Below are 22,964 nucleotides of genomic sequence, written 5' to 3'. Positions count from 1 at the left end.
TACATCCCTTGTAATAGGAATAAAAGTGATAAAAAAAAAATGTAAAAAAAAGTGTAAGAATAAAAAAAATTAAGTAAAAAAAAGTAATAAAAGAAAAAATGTCCCCGGTAGCTCACGCTCAGAAGCGAACGCACACGTAAGTCCCGCCCACATATGTAAATGCCGCTCAAACCACACATGTGCGGTATCGCCGCGTGCGTTAGAGCATGTGCAACAATTCTAGCACTAGACCTCCTCTGTAACTCTAAACTGGTAACCTGTAAAAAATGTTAAAGCGTCGCCTATGGAGATTTTTAAGTAATGAAGTTTGGCGCCATTCCATGATTGTGCGCAATTTTAAAGCGTGACATGTTAGGTATCTATTTACTTGGCGTAACATCATCTTTCACATTATACAAAAAAAATTGGGCTAACTTTACTGTTTTGTTATTTTCTAATTAAAAAAAAAAAGGCGTTTGAAAAATGATTGCGCAAATACCGTGTGAGATAAAAAGTTGCAATGACAGCCATTTTATTCCCTAGGGCAGTGATGGTGAACCTTGGCACCCCAGATGTTTTGGAACTACATTTCCCATGATGCTCAACTACACTGCAGAGTGCATGAGCATCATGGGAAATGTAGTTCCAAAACATCTGGGGTGCCAAGGTTGGCCATCACTGCCCTAGGGTGTCTGCTAAAAAAAAACATATATAATGTTTGGGGATTCTGAGTAATTTTCTAGCAAAAAAAATGATTTTTAACATGAAGGAGAGAAGTGCCAGAATAGGCCCGGTATTGAAGTTTCAGCATACTGTAAAGACTGTAGTATGGCATCGGCTACAATAAACCACCTCACCTTCCCGTTGGGTAATCTATAGTTTGGCCCTGTACTTTGTGTTTAGGTGGGCAGATGGACGAAGATCGCACAGGAGGCGTTTTATGTAACAAACAAAATTGAACAATAAAATCGGGAACTCTCACACTTTCAGAATAAAAATGATTAGCAAGACAAATGCGTTTCAAAACTGTTTACAGGCTCTAAAAAAAAAAAAAAAAAAAGATAACGCAGCAGCTGGTCCCTCGGCTCACAGGTGTAGTCCGCTCACACTTCTAAATGGAAATGGAATTTATGGCTGGCATGAGGTTAGACAGGAGATAAGGATGTATGACTTTCACAAGGCATGCTGGGATTTCAATGTAATGGAAAAAGTTCACATCGGGCTCTGCAGTTACTAGTATCTGTTGTATCATCAAATGAAAATAGTGTACTTCTAAAAAAAAAAAAAAGATTTATCGTATGAAGTAAAAAATGAATGGGAAACAAGGATCTTTTACAGTATTTTTTAGATAAATAAGGGGATTTTATCACCGGGTGTTAATCTCTAAAAAAATAGGTTCTGTGTATAGTTTGTAAATATTTCCCATTATATATTCCAGCTTTACTTTCCTGCTGTGTACAGCGACTGCTCTGCTCCTCTCTCTCTGTGCGTCTATGGGCCGGTCTGACCTGTACAGAAATGATAAGGCTCCATTCACATCCAGGCGTGGCTTTTTTTACAGGTGTTTTTGCAGTGTTTGTTCAGAGTTTTTGCAGTGTTTTTGCAGTGTTTGTTCAGAGTTTTTGCAGCATTTTTGCAGTGTTTGTTCAGAGTTTTTGCAGCATTTTTGCAGTGTTTGTTCAGAGTTTTTGCAGCGTTTTTGCAGTGTTTGTTCAGAGTTTTTGCAGTGTTTTTGCAGTGTTTGTTCAGAGATTTTGCAGTGTTTTTGCAGTGTTTGTTCAGAGTTTTTGCAGTGTTTTTGCAGTGTTTGTTCAGAGTTTTTGCAGCATTTTTGCAGTGTTTGTTCAGAGTTTTTGCAGCGTTTTTGCAGTGTTTGTTCAGAGTTTTTGCAGTGTTTTTGCAGTGTTTGTTCAGAGATTTTGCAGTGTTTTTGCAGTGTTTGTTCAGAGTTTTTGCAGTGTTTTTGCAGTGTTTGTTCAGAGTTTTTGCAGCATTTTTGCAGTGTTTGTTCAGAGTTTTTGCAACATTTTTGCAGTGTTTGCTCAGAGTTTTTGCAGCATTTTTGCAGTGTCTGTTCAGAGTTTTTGCAGCGTTTTTGCAGTGTTTGCTCAGAGTTTTTGCAGGCGTTTTGAGTTGACAAGTGAAGAAATCAAAAGCAGTAAAACGTCTGTAATCTGCCAAAAAGGAAGCAAATTTTTGAGCGACGGGCATTTTGCTTAACCACTTGCCGACCTCTGCACGCCGATATACGTCGGTACACTGACAGCGGTGGGCAAATGGGCAAACCTGTAGTCCCCTTTTAATTGGTAGGGTTAGGTACAGCGTGACCGTGCCCGCAGGACTGGTGGGCTCGATGTCCGCCGGTGTCCCGCGATCGTGTCATGGAGCCGCAGAACGGGGAAGTGCCTATGTAAACAGGGCATTTCCCCGTTCTGCCTTGTGACATGACAGAGATCACCGCTCCCTGTCATTGGGAGCAGTGATCGCTGTCATGTGAGTTGAAGCCCATCCCCCCCACAGTTAGAATCACTCCCTAGGACACACTTAACCCCTTCATCGCCCCCTAGTGTTTAACCCATTCCCTGCCAGTGTCATTTGAACAGTAATCAGTGCAATTTTTTTCAAATTTTTCACATTTTTTTTAGCACTGATCGCTGTATAAATGACAATGGTCCCAAAATAGTGTCAAAAGTGTCCGATGTGTCTGGCATTATGTCTCAGTCACGATAAAAATCGCAGATCTCCGCCATTACTAATAAAAAAGAAATAATAATAAAAATGCCATAAAACTATCCCCTATTTTGTAGACGCTATAACTTTTGCGCAAACCAATCAATATACGCTTATTGCGATTTTTTTTTTTTTTACCAAAAATATGTAGAAGAATACATATCAGCCTAAACTGAGGAAAAAATTTGTGGTTTTTTTTTATATATTTTTGGGGGATATTTATTATAGCAAAAAGTAAAACATATTGCTTTTTTTTCAAAATTGTCGGTCTTTTTTTGTTCATAGCGCAAAAAATAAAAATCGCAGAGGTGATTAATACCACCAAAAGAAAGCTCTATTTGTGGGGAAAAAAAGAACGTACATTTTTTTTGGGTGCAACGTCGCATGACCGTGTAATTGTCAGTTAAAGCGGTGCCGTGCCGAATCGCAAAAAGTGCTCTGGTCAGGAAGGGGGTAAAATCTTCCGGGGCTGAAGCGGTTAAGGCGACAGAACGCTCAGATGTGAACAGGGGCCATTGAAATGAATAGGATTTGTGTTGTTGGGCATTTTTAGAGCTGAGGCTTAAGCTGAGTTCACACTATTGCGAATTGGATGCCCGCATCTAAATCGCATGTCAGGAGAGTCCTGTGCGTCTTCTGGTCCACTTCAGGTCCAAATTCAGCCAAAAATTCAGACCGAAATCGGACCTGAACTGGTAAACAGGGACTCACCGGAATTCTGCTGTGAGCCGCTCCGCACGGCAGTGTGAACCCAACCCTAGAGCAGAAAATCGCCTAAAAACACCTAGATGTGAACGGAGCCTAAGGCCCCTGTGACGAACGCGGGTGTCAGATCCCTGCCCTCCTCGCTAACTCGCGACAAAGGACCGGCCAACCTCACACCACGCTGTCACTTATGTAACAATGCCACTCTCAGCTGCGCCCAGCACAAAGATTTTCCAGCTTGCAGGACCACAATCTAGGTGCGAGCAGCCTGAGAGTGATTGTCACTGGGCTAATTACACAATTAACCCTTTAACTGCCACCACCCCCGTTTAAAAGACCGAGCCGGGGGAGACTCGTAATTTTGCAATACCAATTATAATTTGAGAATAAGCGTCTGCCACACACACTGTCACCACAGACAGGTCTGCTCAGAGTCTTACTCTACAACAGTAGCGCCCTTCAAGAGGCAGGTTCGTTTATAGCTTGCATTAAGAGCTTTAGAGACAAGGTTAACACTTTTCAACATAAGGGTTTATTATGAAAAGGTCAAAGTTGATGCAAATAAAATATTTACAGAAAAAAGATGTTTCAAAAGATAAAGACAATATACAGCCACAAAGCAATAAGGTAGAATTGGGAAGAGAGAATACTTGCAATTAATGTCCGAGGGTTGATCAGAGTTCAATCGATGAGCTAGGTAATCGGTTCTCAACTTGGCAGATGTTTCTTCTTGGATGGTAAAAGGAGAACTCACCATTGTCTTGGCATCTCCTCTTTTCTGTCAAATCAAAAGGGGTGTTGACAGCGACCAGTAACCAATCATCTGGTCAGCTGGTGTAGGGGTTGGTTGCTGGGAGGTGTCTACACTCATGACCACGTCCCAGGTACATTTTGTAATACATGTTCATATATCTGCATCTGTAGGGTTTACAGACTCCAAATATCCATATTATTATTCAACTTGAGATTTCCTTCAAAACAAGTCTAAACATGCCATATCTATAACGTATAGCCTGCTTTGGAGGAATAAGTGGTCCCAGGGGTTTCCCATATGACCTGACATAGGGGTGTCTGGACTTGAAACGTTCCCTATTATCTGAGGAAGCTAAATATGTCCAGATTATGTCTGTGCTATTACTAAGTCAGAAGTTATGAAACATGCTGAAATTTCATACTTATTCTTATGAGGTGTATTCAGAAGACTTTACGACCTAGGCCTGTTTGGTCTCTGAATGGGGAGGGTGACAGTTTTACGACAGGCCTGAACTGTTTTCTCTGTTGAGATAACCTTTTCTGTTGACCTTAAAAAGCTTTGAATTCCTAAGGTGGGGAAGACGGAGTTCAGAGTTCTCTGTGAGGTTACATGGTTAGCAAAACTGTCATGGCTACTTCCACACAAGATGGCAGCTAGCTACAGCTTGTCATGTCCCGTACTTGATATCGTTACACCTCCCCCCTTAGGTGGTTGCATGGGAGGGAACTACAATTTCCCTCCTGACGCAACCGACTCCTGCGGGCTCGGCTTGTCGTGACAGCCCATCAGCATTGCCATGGGCGCTGCCTTTCTTATGCTGGATGGTGAAATCGTATTGCTGAAGAATTAGGCTCCACCGAAGTAGTTTGCCATTCTCCCCAGCAACACGATTTAGCCAGCTCAAGGGATTGTGATCCGTGATCACAGTGAAGTGCCGTCCATAAAGGTACGTTTGTAACTTCTGGAGAGCCCACACGATCGCAAGACACTCCTTTTCGATCGTGGCATATGCTACTTCCCTGGGAAGCAGCTTCCTGCTCAGGTAGAGGATGGGATGCTCCTCTCCGGCCTCGTCCACCTGGCTCAGGACTGCACCCAATCCAAAGGCAGAGGCATCCGTCTGCACAAGGAAACGGCGGGTGAAGTCTGGAGCCTGCAGCACAGGTGCGCTGGCCAGCGCCTCCTTCAAGGCCTGAAACGCCTGCTCACATTCTGGTGTCCAAGACAAATTTCCTATAGTAGCCAGCGGTCCCCAAGAAAGACATAACCTGCTTTTTGGTTTGAGGGGTAGGCCAGGCCAGGATGGCCTCAACCTTCCCTGTCTCGGGTTTCAGGGTACCTCCTCCTACCTGGTGTCCCAAGTACTGCACATCAGTCATGCCAATCTGACACTTACTGGGTTTTACAGTCAGATTGGCAGCCGTCAGTTGGTCCAGGACCTGTGACAGGTGCACCAGGTGTTCTTCCCAGGTAGGGCTGAACACGGCGATGTCATCCAGGTAGGCTACGGCAAAGGTTTCCAGCCCCTCCAGTAAGTCATTCATGACTCTCTGGAAGGTAGCTGGGGCATTCTTCATCCCAAACGGCATGACGGTAAACTCGAACAATCCGAATGGGGTGATGAAGGCCGACTTTTCCCGAGCCTCAGGGGCCAGAGGAATTTGCCAGTACCCCCTGCTCAGATCCATGATTGTTATATAACGGGCGGCCGCCAGCCTATCTAACAACTCATCAATCCGGGGCATGGGGTAGGCATCTGCAGTAGTGATGGCATTCAGCTTCCGGTAGTCCACACAGAACCTGGTCGTCTGGTCCTTTTTGGGGACCAAGACTACTGGGGACGCCCAGGCACTGTGGGACTTCTGAATCACCCCCAGCTGCAGCATTTCCTCCACTTCCCTTTTCATGTCGGCCAGCACCTCCAGGGAGACGCGATAGGCCGACTGTTTAATGGGGGGATGTGCCCCGGTGTCCACCTGGTGGACAGCGAGGTGTGTCCTCCCAGGCTTTCCCGTAAACCTGCGACCATGTACTGCCAGCACTCGCTTCAGTCCAGGTACCTGGGTGGGGGTAAGATTGGAGTTTATCAGGAGTTCTGAGTCTACCTCCCTGGTGTCTGCTAGCAGGTCCAGAAGTGGATCAGCCTCCTCGGGCTCTGGCCTGCTGCAGACCGGCATGACATAGGCCGTGCGCTCATGATGGGCTTTGATCATGTTAACATGAATGGCCTTCTGCCGTCTACGCCCTTCTCCCAACCTGACCAAGTAGGTGACATCATTCAGACGCTGGGTGATGGTGTACGGGCCTTCCCATGCTGCTTGGAGCTTGTTCTGCCGCAGGGGAAGCAGAACATACACCTTCTGACCAATGTCATAGGTCCGCTCCCTAGCATTACGGTCATACCACTCTTTCTGCCTGGTCTGGGCCTGGGTCATGTTCTCCCGTACCATTTCCACCAGCGTCTCCATTTTATCTCTGAATTTTAGGACATAATCCACAACCGAGACCTTTGAGTCGGCAATCTTGCCCTCCCAGTTCTCACGGATTAGGTCCAGCGGTCCTCTTACCCTCCGTCCGTACAAAAGTTCAAATGGCGAAAAGCCTGTGGACTCCTGAGGCACCTCTCTGTAAGCAAACAGCAGATGAGGCAGATATCGTTCCCAGTCCTTACCCTGGGAGTGCACAAAGGTGCACAACATTTGTTTCAAAGTTCCATTGAAACGCTCGCACAAACCGTTCGTTTGTGGGTGATAAGGACTGGCCATGATATGCGTCATCTGTATTTTCCGACAGAGAGCTTGCATCAAGTCGGACACAAACTGAGGGCCTTGATCGCTAATGAGCTCAGCCGGGAATCCCACTCTTGTGAAGATTCCCAGCAGAGCATCAGCGACCTTGTCTGCCCGGACGCAGGAGAGAGCCACCGCCTCTGGATAACGCGTGGCATAGTCGACAACTGTAAGGATAAAACGTTTGCCTGAACTGCTAGGGATGGCCAAAGGCCCAATGATATCCACTGCCACCCTCTTAAAAGGTTCGTCAATCACAGGCAAAGGTTTTAGCGGAGCCCTGTGTACATCCCCTGCCTTGCCAACTCGCTGGCAGGTAACACAGGACCGACAGTAGTCAGCTATGTCAGCGAGCATTGTAGGCCAATAAAAGTTATGTATCAACCGCCCTCGGGTCTTAGTGATCCCCAAGTGCCCTGCGAGGGGAATTTCATGAGCCACTTTTAGCAGCTGTCCCCTAAATTGACTGGGTACAACCAGCTGCCTGCTACCTAGGTCAGCCTCATTCCCCTCTGCAGGCATATTTTCTCTGTACAGTTTACCTTTGTCCCAATAGACCTTTTGTTTGTCATTCTCTGCAGGGGGGGCGATCAGCTAGACTCCTGATCTGTGCTAGTGTTTGGTCTGTCTGCAGTGCTGTTTCAAAGGCGGAACAACAGGTCCCAGCCAGCAGTCCTGTGGCAAACATGGACAGCTGCTGAGGCTCAACAGAGGTGGAGTCCACTGGGTCAGAACAGGGAGAGGGCCCAGAGACCTCCTCCTGCTGTTCTGCGACCAGGGCCTGCACCTCGGCTGCCTTTGCAGCACTGCGAGTGACCACCAGTACTGGCAATGCATTATCATCATCATTATCATCATCATCATTATCATCATCATCATTATCCTCATCATCATTATCATCACATTTAACCTTTATCAGTTCAGCATCATTGGAACATACATCAGTTACCTTCACTGGCAAGGGGGCCTCCTCTCCTGTCTCTGAAGAAGGAGGACCTTGCACTTCCACTCCACCCTCCCCCTCCCTCTGTCCATCTACAGGTTGCCCAGATATTACCCCAACATCTGTAAACAGTACCTTGGGAGGTCCAGAGAGATCCGTGGGAGCATCTGGGGTGCTTTTAGCAGGGGCATAGTATGAAACAAGGGTACCTAAATCAGAACCCAACAACACTGCAGTGGGGATCTCCTCCGAGACACCCACCTCTCTCATCCCACTTCCGGCACCCCAATCAATAAAAACATAGGCACGGGGTACACAGGAACGGGTCCCCCCAACTCCGGTGAGGGTAAGGAACTTCTCTGGGATGATGTCTGTTTCTTCTATAACCTCTGGTCTGACCAATGTGACTTCGGCTCCGGTGTCACGAAAGCCTGTTACAGTCCGGTGGCCTACGATGACTGGCTGCAAGTTGGCATTGGTTCCGGGAGGTTTCCCACTGACGAGCAGCACAGCGGAAGGGTTGCTAGCCGGATGGCCAGGTGATGTCGTCTTCTTCTGCTCAGGGCACTGCGCCCTGAGATGTCCGGCTCCCCCACAGTTGTAGCATTTGCGTTTGTCCGTTAGGAAGGCCTTGGCTCCAGGAGTTGCAGGTTCCGGCTGCTGAGGAACTTGTTTGGTAGGCATAGGAGGGGTTGCCGTGTGCGATTTCCCTCCTTTCCAGCCATTCAGAGGAGCCTTGCGATGGTCAGATACCCGAGAGTGGATATAGGTATCTGCCAGTTCTGCTGCTGCTTTGGCAGAGGCTGGCTTTCGCTCCAGCACAAACTGTCTGACGTCTGTAGGACAGATGTGCAAAAGTTGATCTGCAATCATAAGATCCTCCAGGGATTCAAAAGAATCGGCTTCCAAGCCTTTAGTCCACTGCCGGAATGTGGTACGTAAGCGACCTACCACATCCATGTATGAGTCCCCAGGCCCCTTTTGCAAGGACCTAAAACGCTTCCGGTACACTTCCGGGGTTAGCTGAAACTTTTGGATGATTGCAGCTTTTAGGGCCGCATAATCGTCGCACTGTTCTTCTGACAGTTCGACATAAGCATCCAGGGCCTTGCCTCGTAGCCCTGGTGTCAGGTACCGGGCCCATTGTGCTGGGGGCAGATGGTACTGACGGCAAGTTTTTTCAAACGACAGTAGATACACGTCAATGTCACTGTCCTTTTCCATAACTGGAAATTTGGCTGCTGGGATCACTGGCAGAGAGGCATCCCTGTGCTCTAGGGATCCGAGGTTCTGAGCCTGTCGCTGCTGCTGGAGCCTAGCCATCTCCAATTCGTGCCGACGATCAGCCTCCCTCTCAGCCTGGCGTTCTGCCGCCTCTCGCTCAGCCCTGCGCTCTTCTCGCTCAGCCTGGCGTTCCAGAAACTGCAGGTACACCACAGGATCCGTCTCCCTGAGGTTTTGTAGAGTTTCTTGCATTTGAAGAGAGTCTATGATGTTTTCAGGCAATCTGATGCTAGCCTGCTCTTGTGGTGGCTTGGAGGTAACAATCCGTGGTATTCCAGTGTCAGTCTCTGCTTGCCCATCTGGTGAGGCTGCCTCTGAACCACTGGGCTCTGGAGTAGCGGAAACCCTTTCTGGTCCAGTTTCCCCCAGGTTCTGGTGTGCACGGATATCAAACTCCTGTAAGGCATGTATCAAGCCTTCACGATTTTTGCCACCAACGTCAATTCCTCTTTCTGCGCACTCAACAGTCAGTTCATTCTTGCTCATCTTTTTATATGCTGATAACCCAGACATTTTGCAAGCAGAAGAGATAGAACAGAAAGAAGAGATAGGAAGAAGGTGTAGGAAGGAGCTGTTGCTGTATGTCTCTCTTGAAAAAATCGAAATAAAAAAAAAAAAATATGCACCAGCTTGTCTCTAAGGACTGTTTCCACAAAGGTTACAATCCTTCAGTGCAGAGCTAATTCCTAACAATGCACTGAATGCTCTTAATGCGAAACTATCCCGCTACGCTGCCAGCCAATATGTGACGAACGCGGGTGTCAGATCCCTGCCCTCCTCGCTAACTCGCGACAAAGGACCGGCCAACCTCACACCACGCTGTCACTTATGTAACAATGCCACTCTCAGCTGCGCCCAGCACAAAGATTTTCCAGCTTGCAGGACCACAATCTAGGTGCGAGCAGCCTGAGAGTGATTGTCACTGGGCTAATTACACAATTAACCCTTTAACTGCCACCACCCCCGTTTAAAAGACCGAGCCGGGGGAGACTCGTAATTTTGCAATACCAATTATAATTTGAGAATAAGCGTCTGCCACACACACTGTCACCACAGACAGGTCTGCTCAGAGTCTTACTCTACAACAGTAGCGCCCTTCAAGAGGCAGGTTCGTTTATAGCTTGCATTAAGAGCTTTAGAGACAAGGTTAACACTTTTCAACATAAGGGTTTATTATGAAAAGGTCAAAGTTGATGCAAATAAAATATTTACAGAAAAAAGATGTTTCAAAAGATAAAGACAATATACAGCCACAAAGCAATAAGGTAGAATTGGGAAGAGAGAATACTTGCAATTAATGTCTGAGGGTTGATCAGAGTTCAATCGATGAGCTAGGTAATCGGTTCTCAACTTGGCAGATGTTTCTTCTTGGATGGTAAAAGGAGAACTCACCATTGTCTTGGCATCTCCTCTTTTCTGTCAAATCAAAAGGGGTGTTGACAGCGACCAGTAACCAATCATCTGGTCAGCTGGTGTAGGGGTTGGTTGCTGGGAGGTGTCTACACTCATGACCACGTCCCAGGTACATTTTGTAATACATGTTCATATATCTGCATCTGTAGGGTTTACAGACTCCAAATATCCATATTATTATTCAACTTGAGATTTCCTTCAAAACAAGTCTAAACATGCCATATCTATAACGTATAGCCTGCTTTGGAGGAATAAGTGGTCCCAGGGGTTTCCCATATGACCTGACATAGGGGTGTCTGGACTTGAAACGTTCCCTATTATCTGAGGAAGCTAAATATGTCCAGATTATGTCTGTGCTATTACTAAGTCAGAAGTTATGAAACATGCTGAAATTTCATACTTATTCTTATGAGGTGTATTCAGAAGACTTTACGACCTAGGCCTGTTTGGTCTCTGAATGGGGAGGGTGACAGTTTTACGACAGGCCTGAACTGTTTTCTCTGTTGAGATAACCTTTTCTGTTGACCTTAAAAAGCTTTGAATTCCTAAGGTGGGGAAGACGGAGTTCAGAGTTCTCTGTGAGGTTACATGGTTAGCAAAACTGTCATGGCTACTTCCACACAAGATGGCAGCTAGCTACAGCTTGTCATGTCCTGTACTTGATATCGTTACAGCCCCGTTCACACCTGAGCGATTTTCAGCTTGTAAAACGCTCAGCTCTGAAGCTCCAAAACGCCCAACAAGCAAAATTACATTCATTTCAATGGCCCCTGTTCACATATGCGTACTCTTTCGCCTGAAGCAAAATGCCTGAAGCTCAAAAAAGTACATGAGCTTCACTTTGGCAGATTACAAGCGTTTTTGGCCCCATAGACTTCAATAGAAACGCCTGACTTGAGCAGAAAAACGCTTGTAAAACGCTCAAAGCTCTCCGCCCCTAATTTCCTCTCCCTCTCCTCCCCCTAGTGCTTTCTATTGGCTAAAGTAAAATGCCTGAAGCTGTAAAATGCTTGTAATACACTTCTAATACACTTTAAAAAAAACTTGTAAAAAGCTAAAAAAACCACCTGAAGAACGCCAGTAAATCGATACACTCAGGTGTGAATGGAGTCTATGGGGCCAAAAGAAGAAAAAGAAAGGAAGCTCTTGTACTTTTTTGAGCGTCAGGCATTTTGCTTCAGGAGACAAAATGCTCATCTGTGAACAGGGACTATTAAACTTAATGGAATTTTGCTTGTTGGGCGTTTTTGGAGCTTCAGCTTTACAAGCTGAAAAACACTCAGGTGTGAACAGGGCCTAAGGGTAAACCTCAGTTTAGAACCAGCTAAATACTTTCCTGAATGCAAAACAAAAGGTGGCAAAGTGTTACAATTTTTTTTTTTTTTTTAGACAGCACAGCAGCCACAGCTTGAGTAGAAAAGCCAGTCCTCTGTGCTGCAGAGAAGGACCCTTGCTCCCTCTATAATGAAGCAGTGGTCCCTCTGCAGAGATCTGACATGTTCCCTGCTAAGTCCTAGGTAGAAGTCTCCTATCAGCAGGAAGGATAAGCATTGCCCATTAATTACAGTGCTATAGGTCTGACTCAGCAGTGGGCACATCAGTCCCAGATCTCTGCAGAGAGGCTACTGTCTTCACACATAGAGCAAAGGTCCATCTCTACAGTTCATCTCTGAACGTTCATTTGGGCTTTAAAGTTAAATGCAACACAGATTTGGAAGCAAGAATGGGATTATTTAGGCACCGAAGTTAAAGCACAATAAGAATTGTTATAAAAGCATACAGATATTCTTAAAACAGATGTAAAGAAAGTCAGGTCATCATATATCATATTACAGCATGACTGATATATGGCATGTTAATCAAAAGTCAAAACCACCACAAAGTACAAATCTGCAGCTCAAGACAAATGCGTATCTAGTAAGAATGAGCCCCAACGCGTTTCAACTCTCAAGGAGTATTAAAACTTCTTCAGGGGGTTGCTACAGTGGGGGATTAATGATAACAACATATGAGTTAGGATGAGCGCATTTACCAAAAGCAACCCCAGGGAATGGGTCCGGAACAGCAAAGGGACGACTAAAGGTCTGCAAATCAACCCACAAATTCCTAAAAACTTAATCATGTTGGCCAAAAGAAAGATCAAACTTGGAAGACTGGTCGGTGATGTTACACTTCAAGTGGCAAAAACCACAATTAAAAATGAAGTTCAATAGTGAAATTAATTAAAGATTCACAACGTAGTCCACAAGGCACCCAATGATTTAATACACAAGGAAAGAAAAAGCGGAGTCACTTGAACTGGACAGTGGCACCAGCCACAATCACCCACATAACAGAATGCTCTGCACTTCCGACCACCTTAAACCATACATTGAGCTGTATGTGACAAAACGACCCCACTGCATTCACTGTGCTGTGCATTAGATAGTCCAGAATGCCCTATATGTGCACTGTGCTGTATGTGACATACTGCAGGCTGTCACCCAATGTACTTGGCACTGAATGTGTGTGTGTGTAAAATTCTAGACTTCCACACCTGTACACTGTGCTGTTAATGACATACCCTACACTGCACCAAACAATACTGTGCTGTATATGACATACTCTTGGCTATCTCACCTCTACACTAAGCTGCACATGGCATACTCTAAACATTATTATGCTGTGCTGTATGTGACATACACATGGCTGCCCCACCCATACATTGTGCTATACATGATCTACTCTAAGTTTACTGTGCTGTATGTGACATACTCAGGACTGCTACACCTGTACACAGTACTGTATGGGGTTTATTTAATAAAACTGGAGAGTGCAAAATCTGGTGCAGCTGTGCATGGTAGCCAATCAGCTTCTAACTTCAGCTTGTTCAGTTAAAGTGACTGTAAAGGTTCATTTTTTTATTATTTTTTTTTAAATAACAAACATGTTATACTTACCTGCTCTGTGCACAGGGTTTTGCACAGAGCGGCCCCGATCCTCCTTTTTTGGGGTCCCCCGGTGGCGCTCATGGCTCCTCCTCTTCATCTAGTGCCCCACGGAGAGCCGCATTCCATGGGGGCACTCATGTGGGCACACTCCCGAGTCCTGCTGCTGCGTCCATTGACACAGACAGCAGGACTTGGCCCCGCCTCCCCAGCTCCAGTGTCACTGGAATTGATTGACCGCAGTGGGATCCTATGGCTCCCGCTGCTATCAATCTGTCCAATGAGGACCCGAGACAGAGGCTCAAAAGGGGGAGGCTCTGGGGGGCTGCTGCGGCGCAGGTTTTTCACCTTAATGCATAGAATGCATTAAGGTGAAAAGCCCTGAGACTTTACAACTCCTTAAAGGTTTGACAAAAAAAAAAGGAAGCTGATGCAGAACTGTGCTAGATTTTGCACTTTCCAGTTTTAGTAAATGAACCCCTGTGTGACATACTCTGCCCCACTCCTTTTCATAGTGCTTTAGATGACATACACCGGACTGCCCCCTCCATACACTATGCTGTATCTGATATATTCCAGCGTGCTCCTCTCCAAACACTGTGTTGTATGTGACATTCTCCAGTTTGTCCACTTTTGTATACCATACAATGCATTGCACAGTGAGGGTAAACCTTTCAACAGGCTGCCATAAAAACTCACTTTCTTTTTTTTAATGTGATTGAACTGGCTGTTATAAAGGTATATAAAGACTATAGGGCACATAGAAGGCAAACGTGAAGGACTAACTGAAATACATGTCCTAGATGCTTAGACCGATTTTGGGAAGATTTATGGGGCGTACACACGGTTGGACTTTTCGAACAGACTGGTCTGACGGACGCCGACGGACCAAATCCAGCGGACAATCCGATCGTGTGTGGGCTTCACCGGACCTTCAGCGGACTTTTCCAGTCGCAAATCTGACGGACTTTAGATTTGGAACAGGCTTAAAATCTTTACGTCGTAACTACGCCGGACCCAGAAATCCGTTCGTCTGTATGCTAGTCCGACGGACAAAAACCGACGCTAGGGCAGCTATTGGCTACTGGCTATCAACTTCCTTATTTTAGTCCGGATGTACGAATCCGTCAGACTTTGGTGTGATCGTGTGTAGGCAAGTCCGTTCGTTAGAAAGTCCATCGGAAGTCCGTCAAAAGTCCGTCGAAAGTCCGCTGGAAAGTCTGTAGGACCAGTCTGGTCGAAAAATCTGCCCGTGTGTACGTGGCATTAGTGAAAATTTGGCTGACGTTTTTTTTAACCTACACAAACAACGTCTTCTAAGTGCAAAGATGATTACTGATGACAGATAAAAAGAGATACCTGTCAAAGTGATTTTCCAACTTGTTGACAAATCATTCTCCAGACATGATTGTTTTTCTGACATTTTATCAGTATAAACAATCATTTAACCTACAAGGTAATTATAGTGATAAAGTAATTCTGACACAAAAATGGGCAATTAAAAATGAGCCGATGACAACAAAAACATAAGCAGAGGTTACCTTGAATGAAACCCACTTGTCAAAATCATCAGCAGAAACAGATATATTGGCATAAGAAGTTCTATATAAATCTCTTAACTTTTTCTTTTAAAATTGATCTTGGCCCCACTCTTCTACCTTCTGAGATTTTAAAGTGGTCATTTAATATGATGATTTACTGACTAAAGCCTCGTACACATGATCGGATTGTTGGCCAACAAAACCGTGGACTTTTGTCCGAAGGGCGTTGGCCCAAACTTGTCTTGTATACAAACGACGAGGAATTGTCGGCCAACAAATACGAACGTAGTGACGTACTATGTTGTTTTTCAGACCTTTAGCGCCACCCTTTGGGCTCCTTCTGCTAATTTCGTGTTTGTAGAAGTTTGGTGAGTGTTGATTCGCGCTTTTCATTTCGCACTTTTAATTTCGTGCTTTTCAGTTCGTTTCTGAATGGCCGTTCCTCAACCAGACATGTTGCGGAATCGGAGGAGATAACGTGTTATTTATTATTGGCCTTGGAGTTATTGCTTTGACATAATTTTTTTGGTTGAATAATAATGATTTGATTTGGTATATTTTCTATATTTTTGGATGCATAGAATGCACTTTTTGGTTAAGTTCTATTGGCAGATAGAATGTCTAATTTTATTTGTTTTCTTTTTTGAATGCACAATAAAAAAAATGTTTAGAATAATACTTGGCTATGTGTTTTTCACTTCAAATGATAGTTTGGGAGTAGGCAGGTACATTTAAAAAAATACAATGTAAAATTGACAAGGGACACCAACATAGTTGTATCTTTGATCTTAAAAACTACGGGATAATTGTGTTGTGGTAACTTGCCCCCCCCCAAAAAAAAGCATAATAATATAATTCTTGATATCACTAGAAAAAAAAGCCGTTGAAAATTTGTTTGCAATAACTCCATCAGTATCACCAGCAAAGCAGCTTCATTATTATCCCATTAAAGAAGAAGAGAATTGTGCGCTGCATTTCGACATTTCATAATTTGCCACGTCATGAATGTTAATTCTCCATTACGAACGCTAGTTTACAAGACCGACCGCTTCTGGCTCGTCCTTGCTTCCGAGCATGCGTGTTTGTACTTTGTACTTTTGTCCAACGGACTTGTGTGCACACACTCGAAAAATTCGACAACAGACATTTGTCCGCTGAAAATTTTAAAACCTGATATCCAACATTTGTCCGCGGAAAATCCAACAATAATTGTCCGATGGAACGTACACACGGTGGGATTTTCTGCCAACAGCCTGTCATCACACATTTACCATCAGAAAATCCGATCGCCTGTACGTGGCTTAAGGCTGAACATAGTAGAGTGGAAAGACCGGATGACCACATACCAGTGTCACGTAAAAACACCTTCTTTATTCAAATGCTTGAAATCATCATATGAAGGAAAATCAGCCACACTTCACTTAGCTCCTCTTACAGTATTATTCAATAATCAATGAACTGACTGCATACAACAAGGTCTCCACTCAAAAACTAACCTACCTTCTAACATTCGCAGGTATCACCTGTCAGAAATGGAATACAATAACCAGCAGAGGAGATTCCTCCATCCATACTCTTTAGGGATGGATATACAGTGAGGAAAATAATTGTTTGATCCCCTTCAGATTTTGTAGCATTCCCCACTTACAAAGAAATGAAGGGTCCATAATTTTTATCATAGGTGTATTTTAAATGATAGAGACAGAATATCAACCAAAAATCCAGAAAAAACACAATACAAATGTTATAAATTGAGTTGCAGTTCAGTGAGTAAAATAAGTATTTCGTATTTGGTGGAGAAACCCTTTTTGGCAAATACAGAGGTAAGACTTTTTTTTGTAGTTGGTTACCAGGATTGCACACATCTCAGGAGGCATTTTGGTCCACTCTTCTTTACAGATCTTCTCTAAATCCTTAAGGTTTCTTGGCTGTCACTTGGCAACTTGAAGTTTCAGCTCCCTCCATAAATTTCCTATAGGATTAACTACTTAAGAACCGGAAGGATTTGCCCCCTTAATGACCAGGCCATTTTTTGCGATATGGCACTGTGTCGCTTTAACTGACAATTGCACGGTCGTGCGATGCTGTACCCAAACAAAATTTATGTCCTTTTTTCCCACAAATAGAGCTTTCTTTTGGTGGTATTTGATCACTTCTGCGGTTTTTAATTTTTTGCGCTATAAACAAAAAAAAGCGACAATTTTGAAAAAAAAACAATATTTTTTTACTATAATACATTTTCAAAAAAAAAATGTCTTCAACAGTTTAGGCCAATGTGTATTCTTCTACATATTTTTGGTAAAAAAAATTGCAATAAGCGTATATTGATTGGTTTGCGCAAAAGTTATAGCGTCTACAAAATAGGGGATAGATTTATGGCATTTTTATTATTTATTTATTTTTTACTAGAAATGGCAGTGATCTGCGATTTTTAATGGGACTGCGAGATTTGACACTTTTTTGGGACCATTGATATTTATACAGCGATCAGAGCTAAAAATAGCCACTGATTACGGTATAAATGTCACTGGCAGGGAAGGGGTTAACGCTAGGGGGTGATCAAGGGGTTAAATGTGTTCCCTAGGGAGCTGTTTCTGACTGTGGGGGGAGTGGACTGACTGGAGGAGGAGATCGCTGTTCCTGATCACTAGGAAGAGCAGATTTCTCTCTCCTCCCCTGTCAGAACAGGGATCTGTCTGTTTACATTGACAGATCCCTATTCTGGCTCTGAGGAGCGATCACATGTGGCCATTGCAGCCGCCGGTCATGCACATCGGCTCTGGGGTCGTGCTGCACGTGACCCTATAGCTTCTGAAAGCAGCCGACGTACAATGACATCGGTTTGTGCAGCCGTGCCAACCTGCCGCAGTACAACTGCGGCAGCTGGTCGGCAAGTAGTTAAAGTCTGGAGACTGGCTAGGTCACTCCATGACCTTATTGTGCTTCTTTTTGAGCCACTCCTTTGTTGCCTTGTAAATATGTTTTGGGTCATTGTCATGCTGGAAGACCCATTCACGACCCATCTTCAGTACCATGGCTGAGAAAAGAAGGTTCTCGTCCAAGATTTCACAATGCATGGCCCGTCCATTGGCCATCTCAATGCAGCAAAGTCAGGCCAGTACCTTTAGCAAAGAAACAGCACCAAAGCATCATGTTTCCATTCTTAGGGTCATAGTCAGCATTTTTCTTCCTCCAAACATGGCGAGTCGAGTTAATGCCAAAGAGCTCAATTTTGGTCTCATCTGATCACAGCACCTTCTCTCCAAATCATTTAGATGTTCATTGGCAAACTTCAGACAGGACTGTAAAAGTGCCTTCCTGAGAAGGGGGACCAGAATTTCAATCCATGGCAGTGTATTGTGTTACTAATGGTTTGTTTGGTGACTGTGGTCCCAACTGCCTTGAGATCATTCACAAGCTCCTCCCGTGGAGTTCTGGGCTGATCCCTCACTTTTCTCATGATCATCCTTACCCCATGAGGCAAAATCTTGCATGGAGCTCCAGACTGAGGGCAATTGATGGTTATTTTGTATTTCTTCCATTTCCGAATAATCGCTCCAACAGTTGTCTCCTTCTCACCAAGCTTCTTGCTGATGCTCTTGTAGCTCATTCCAGCCTTGTGCAGGTCTACAATCTTGACCCTGAGGTCCTTTGACAGCTCTTTGGTCTTGCCCATGATGGTGAGGTTTGAATGCAAGAAAGAGATTCTGTGGACAGGCGTCTTTTATACACATAACGAGTTGTGATTAGGAGCACCTTCTTAAATTGACAGGACTAATCTGTGTACCACATGAGCACATACTGTAGCCAGTCTGTGGGAGCCAGAATTATTGCTGGTTGGTAGAGGATCAAATACTTAATTAACACACTGAACTGCAACTCAATTTCCATTTGTATCATGTTTTTTTCGGGATTTCTGGTAGATATTCTGTCTCAATCTTTTAAAATTCATTTAAGATAAAAATTATAGACCCTTCATTTCTTTGTAAGTGGGCAAACTTACAAAATCTGCAGGGGATCAAATAATTCTTTTCCCCATTGTATCTCTAATCTAGGGAAATCATATAATGTATGGACAGCTTATGACAGCAAAACTTCAACAGCTATTATTTTTAAGTAGGCACCCATAAGATCAGAGAATGCAGTTACCATTACTTCAAAGGACGGGGGTGCTGATTTGTGCATATATAGGATCCTAATGCCCTACACATGCACAAATCAATGAGCAATGCACACTTGGGTGCCATTATTTCCTAATAAAACCCCCAATGCGCTAAGAAAGAGGGCATTTGGCCACATGACAAAACTCGTGAAAAACACCAGAAATCACGCTGTCCAAAAACACACCAAAGTTGGCTCCAAAAATAGATACTGGATCTACTTTGGTGCATTTTTTATAGCAGAGGGCAGCCCATTCATATGAATGGTGTCTCTTCAAAAACATGCCACAAAAAAGTATTGAAAAAACACAGTGCAGGAATGCCGCTAGATGTGAACGGACTTACAAAGGTGAGACCTTGAGACCCAAAGATTATCAATATGCCTGCCATGTTGATTAACATGTGGAACTGGGTGTTGCCATCAAAACAAGGGATGAGGGTAAATCTTCCAACTGACAAGGGGTTCTTATCCCCATGTTGCATGCTTGCAGAGCAGAAACAATAACTTGTAACACTGTATTTGTGTCTCTTTTCAGACAATGGAAACCAATGGGGTTGACATGACCCCCCTAAACTTGAATTCAACTGAAACGAACAACAGCATTTGTATTTTTGGAACTGGGGACTTTGGCCGATCACTCGGACTTAAATTGCTACAGAGTGGCTTCCATGTGATATTTGGGAGCCGAAATCCTGCAAGGGCTAATTTGCTCCCCAAGGGGGTGGAAGTGCTTGGCCATGCTGAGGCAGCACAAAAATGCCAGCTTATCATTTTGGCCATACAGAGGGACCATTATAGTCCTTTTCTCAGGAAACTTGAAGATGTTTTAGATGGAAAAGTCTTAGTGGATGTCAGTAACAACCTGAAGATAAACCAGTACCCAGAATCCAATGCGGAATATCTTGCGCAGATGTTACCAGGAGCTAAAGTTGTCAAAGCATTAAACACGGTGTCAGCATGGTCTCTGCAGTCTGGAGCCCTGGATGCCAGCAGACAGGTAACTATTGACTATCACGGGAAAACTGACACTTTTATATTTCGATATTTGCAACACATAGAGCACAAAATAGTTTTATCAGTCACTACAACTTATGTTCTGATCACAGTCATGTAAAGAAATACACATGGGGGTCAGTATAAGCATAAGCCTATTACTCTACCACTATATTTTTGGAGAATGAGAGTAAACCAGCACTCCCAGAGGAGACCCATGTAAACATGAGGACACCATATGAACACCATGGGGTTGATTTACTAAAGTCAAATAGATTGTGCAGTTGCACTCTGCAAGGGCATTTGCTCCAGAGCTTAGTAAATGAGGTAAAGCTTCACTTTGCAAAGAACACCCAATCACATGCAGGGAAAATAAAGCATTTTTGCTTGCACATGATTGGATGATGTCCACGGGTCTTTCCCTTATCTACTAAGTTTTAGAGCAAATGTCCTTGGGGAGTGCAACTGCACTTGTAAAGTGCACAGTCTATTTGCCTTTAGTAAATCGACCCATATGTGTCTCTGGTTGGCTTGCATCACTGGTGGTAATTGAACACCAGCACTGCAAGGTCACTGTGCTGCATTGTACTCTAAGGCTACTTTCACACTCAGACCACCCGAGCGTTTTCGGTGCTGTGTGGGCGGGAGCGGGGCGCTTTTAACCCCAAAGAAGTGGTTAACAAGGGGTGAAAAGCGCCCACAAAACGCCGCTGCCCATTGATTTTAATGGGCAAGGCGGTCCACACCGCCCAAAGATGCTGCTTGTGGGAATTTGCAGACCGCCCCGCAAGCGCACTGCCCCAGTGTGAAAGCACTCTGGCTTTCACACTGGGGTGGCATGAGAGGCACTTTACAGGCACTTTACAAAATGCCTGTAAAGCGCCTCAGTGTGAAAGGGGTCTAAAGGTAGAGCCATTAAAGGAGAACTCCACTTTTGATTAAAAGAAAATGAACAAATTCAGATGGTATGGCTGGTACTCCTCTTTGCCAGCAAAGAGCACTGGAGCACTGGAGTTAAAGACCAGAAAACACTAAGAAAAATATGTATCATAAGCCATTTTTAGGTGAAAATCAGTTGAAAATCGGAGATCAAGGACTATAAAGTACTATGAAGATAAAAAACTTCAATTAGGCTTTAAAGCAAAATTCCACAAAAACACTTTTTTTATTTTCAGATAGAGTTGGGGTCTAGTCTTGTTGCTTTTTCCCTAATGAATGCTATCATCCTGATAAGAAGATCCTTCACACTTCTAATCCTGAAGGGACAGAGAAATTAAAAATTCCAGGATTGCCTCGCCCGACTGTGTTCTCCTCATATTCATCTTAGAGAGAGGGTAGAAGGGGTCCCAAAGCACCATTTATAGGTTGTGTTGAGATTTAACAGCTCTTCAATTAAAAACTATAGAAATTAATATGTTGATACCAGAGTACTTTTTTGCAAACAAATGTGTGAATTTTCTACTTCAGGTCTTTGTGTGCTCAGATGACAACGCAGCCAAACAGAAGGTGATGGACATTGCCCGTGCCATTGGGTTGACACCACAAGATAATGGATCATTAATGGCAGCTAATGAAATAGAGAATTACCCCCTCCAGCTTTTCCCTATGTGGAGACTCCCCATCTACCTATGTGCAGGACTAACTGTTTTTGTTTTTCTTTACTGTGTGATCAATGACGTTGTCTACTCTGCTGCTATCCTTGAAAAAGATACCTCCTTCCGACTGGCCATCTCAATTCCGAACAAGGTGTTCCCCATTGTCTCTCTCATTCTGCTGGCCTTGGTCTACCTTCCAGGAGTGTTTGCCGCCATCATTCAGCTGTATCGTGGTACAAAGTACAGCCGCTTCCCCAACTGGCTGGACCGCTGGATGTTGTGTAGGAAGCAGCTGGGATTGGTGGCCCTGTCCTATGCCTTTCTCCATGCAATCTACACTCTGGTGATTCCAATTCGATATTATGTAAGGCACAGGATATCCACCAGCACCATAGCACAGGTAAGTTGATTGAAGTTTAAAAAATGTATACTAAGGGAATTATGGGGGCTACTATTGCTAATGTCCTTTAAAGAATACTATTTGCCTGCATGTCCGGACTTAGGTGAGTCACTGACGTGTAACAAACCATGAAGCTTATATGATCCAATGGGATTGATTTATTAAAACTGGAAAGTGCGAAATCTTGTGCAGCTGTGCATGGCAGCCAATCAGCTTCCAATTTTAGCTTGTTTAACCACTTCAGCTCTGGAAGGTTTACCGTCCTTCATGACCAGGCCATTTTTTGCAATACGGCAATGCATTAGTTTAACTTTGGTCCACTCTTCTTTATAGATCTTCTCTAAATCCTTAAGGTTTCTTGGCTGTCACTTGGAAACTTGAAGTTTCAGCTCCCTCCATAAATTTCCTATAGGATTAATTAGTTAAGAACCGGAAGGATTTGCCCTCTTAATGACCAGGCCATTTTTTGCGATACGGCACTGTGTCGCTTTAACTGACAATTGCACGGTCGTGTGACGCTGTACCCAAATAAAATTGATGTCCTTTTTTTCCCCACAAATACAGCTTTCTTTTGGTGGTATTTGATCGCAATAAACAAAAAAAAAAAAAAAACAGACAATTTTGAAAAAAAAAAAACAATATTTTTTGCTTTCTGCTATAAAACATATCCGGTAAAAAATGTCTTCATAAATTTAGGCCACTATGTATTCAGTTACATATTTTTGGTAAATAAAATCCCAATAAGCGTTT

General features: G+C 44.0%; 1 protein-coding gene across 1 annotated transcript in view; it reads left to right on the top strand.

Annotated features, from left to right (window-relative positions):
- Positions 1-22,964, top strand: part of LOC141144210 (metalloreductase STEAP4-like) — a 43,441-nt gene that overhangs the window by 7,895 nt on the left and 12,582 nt on the right. The window contains exons 3-4 of the mRNA XM_073629662.1: positions 19,762-20,223; positions 21,687-22,214. Of these exons, the coding sequence (XP_073485763.1) occupies positions 19,762-20,223; positions 21,687-22,214 (990 nt within the window). The remainder of the gene's footprint in view (positions 1-19,761; positions 20,224-21,686; positions 22,215-22,964) is intronic.

Source organism: Aquarana catesbeiana, linkage group LG05 (genome assembly GCF_042186555.1).
Source record: "Aquarana catesbeiana isolate 2022-GZ linkage group LG05, ASM4218655v1, whole genome shotgun sequence".
NCBI lineage: Eukaryota > Metazoa > Chordata > Amphibia > Anura > Ranidae > Aquarana > Aquarana catesbeiana.
Note: the sequence above shows the minus strand (reverse complement) of the source record. Positions and strands in the feature narration are given on the sequence as shown.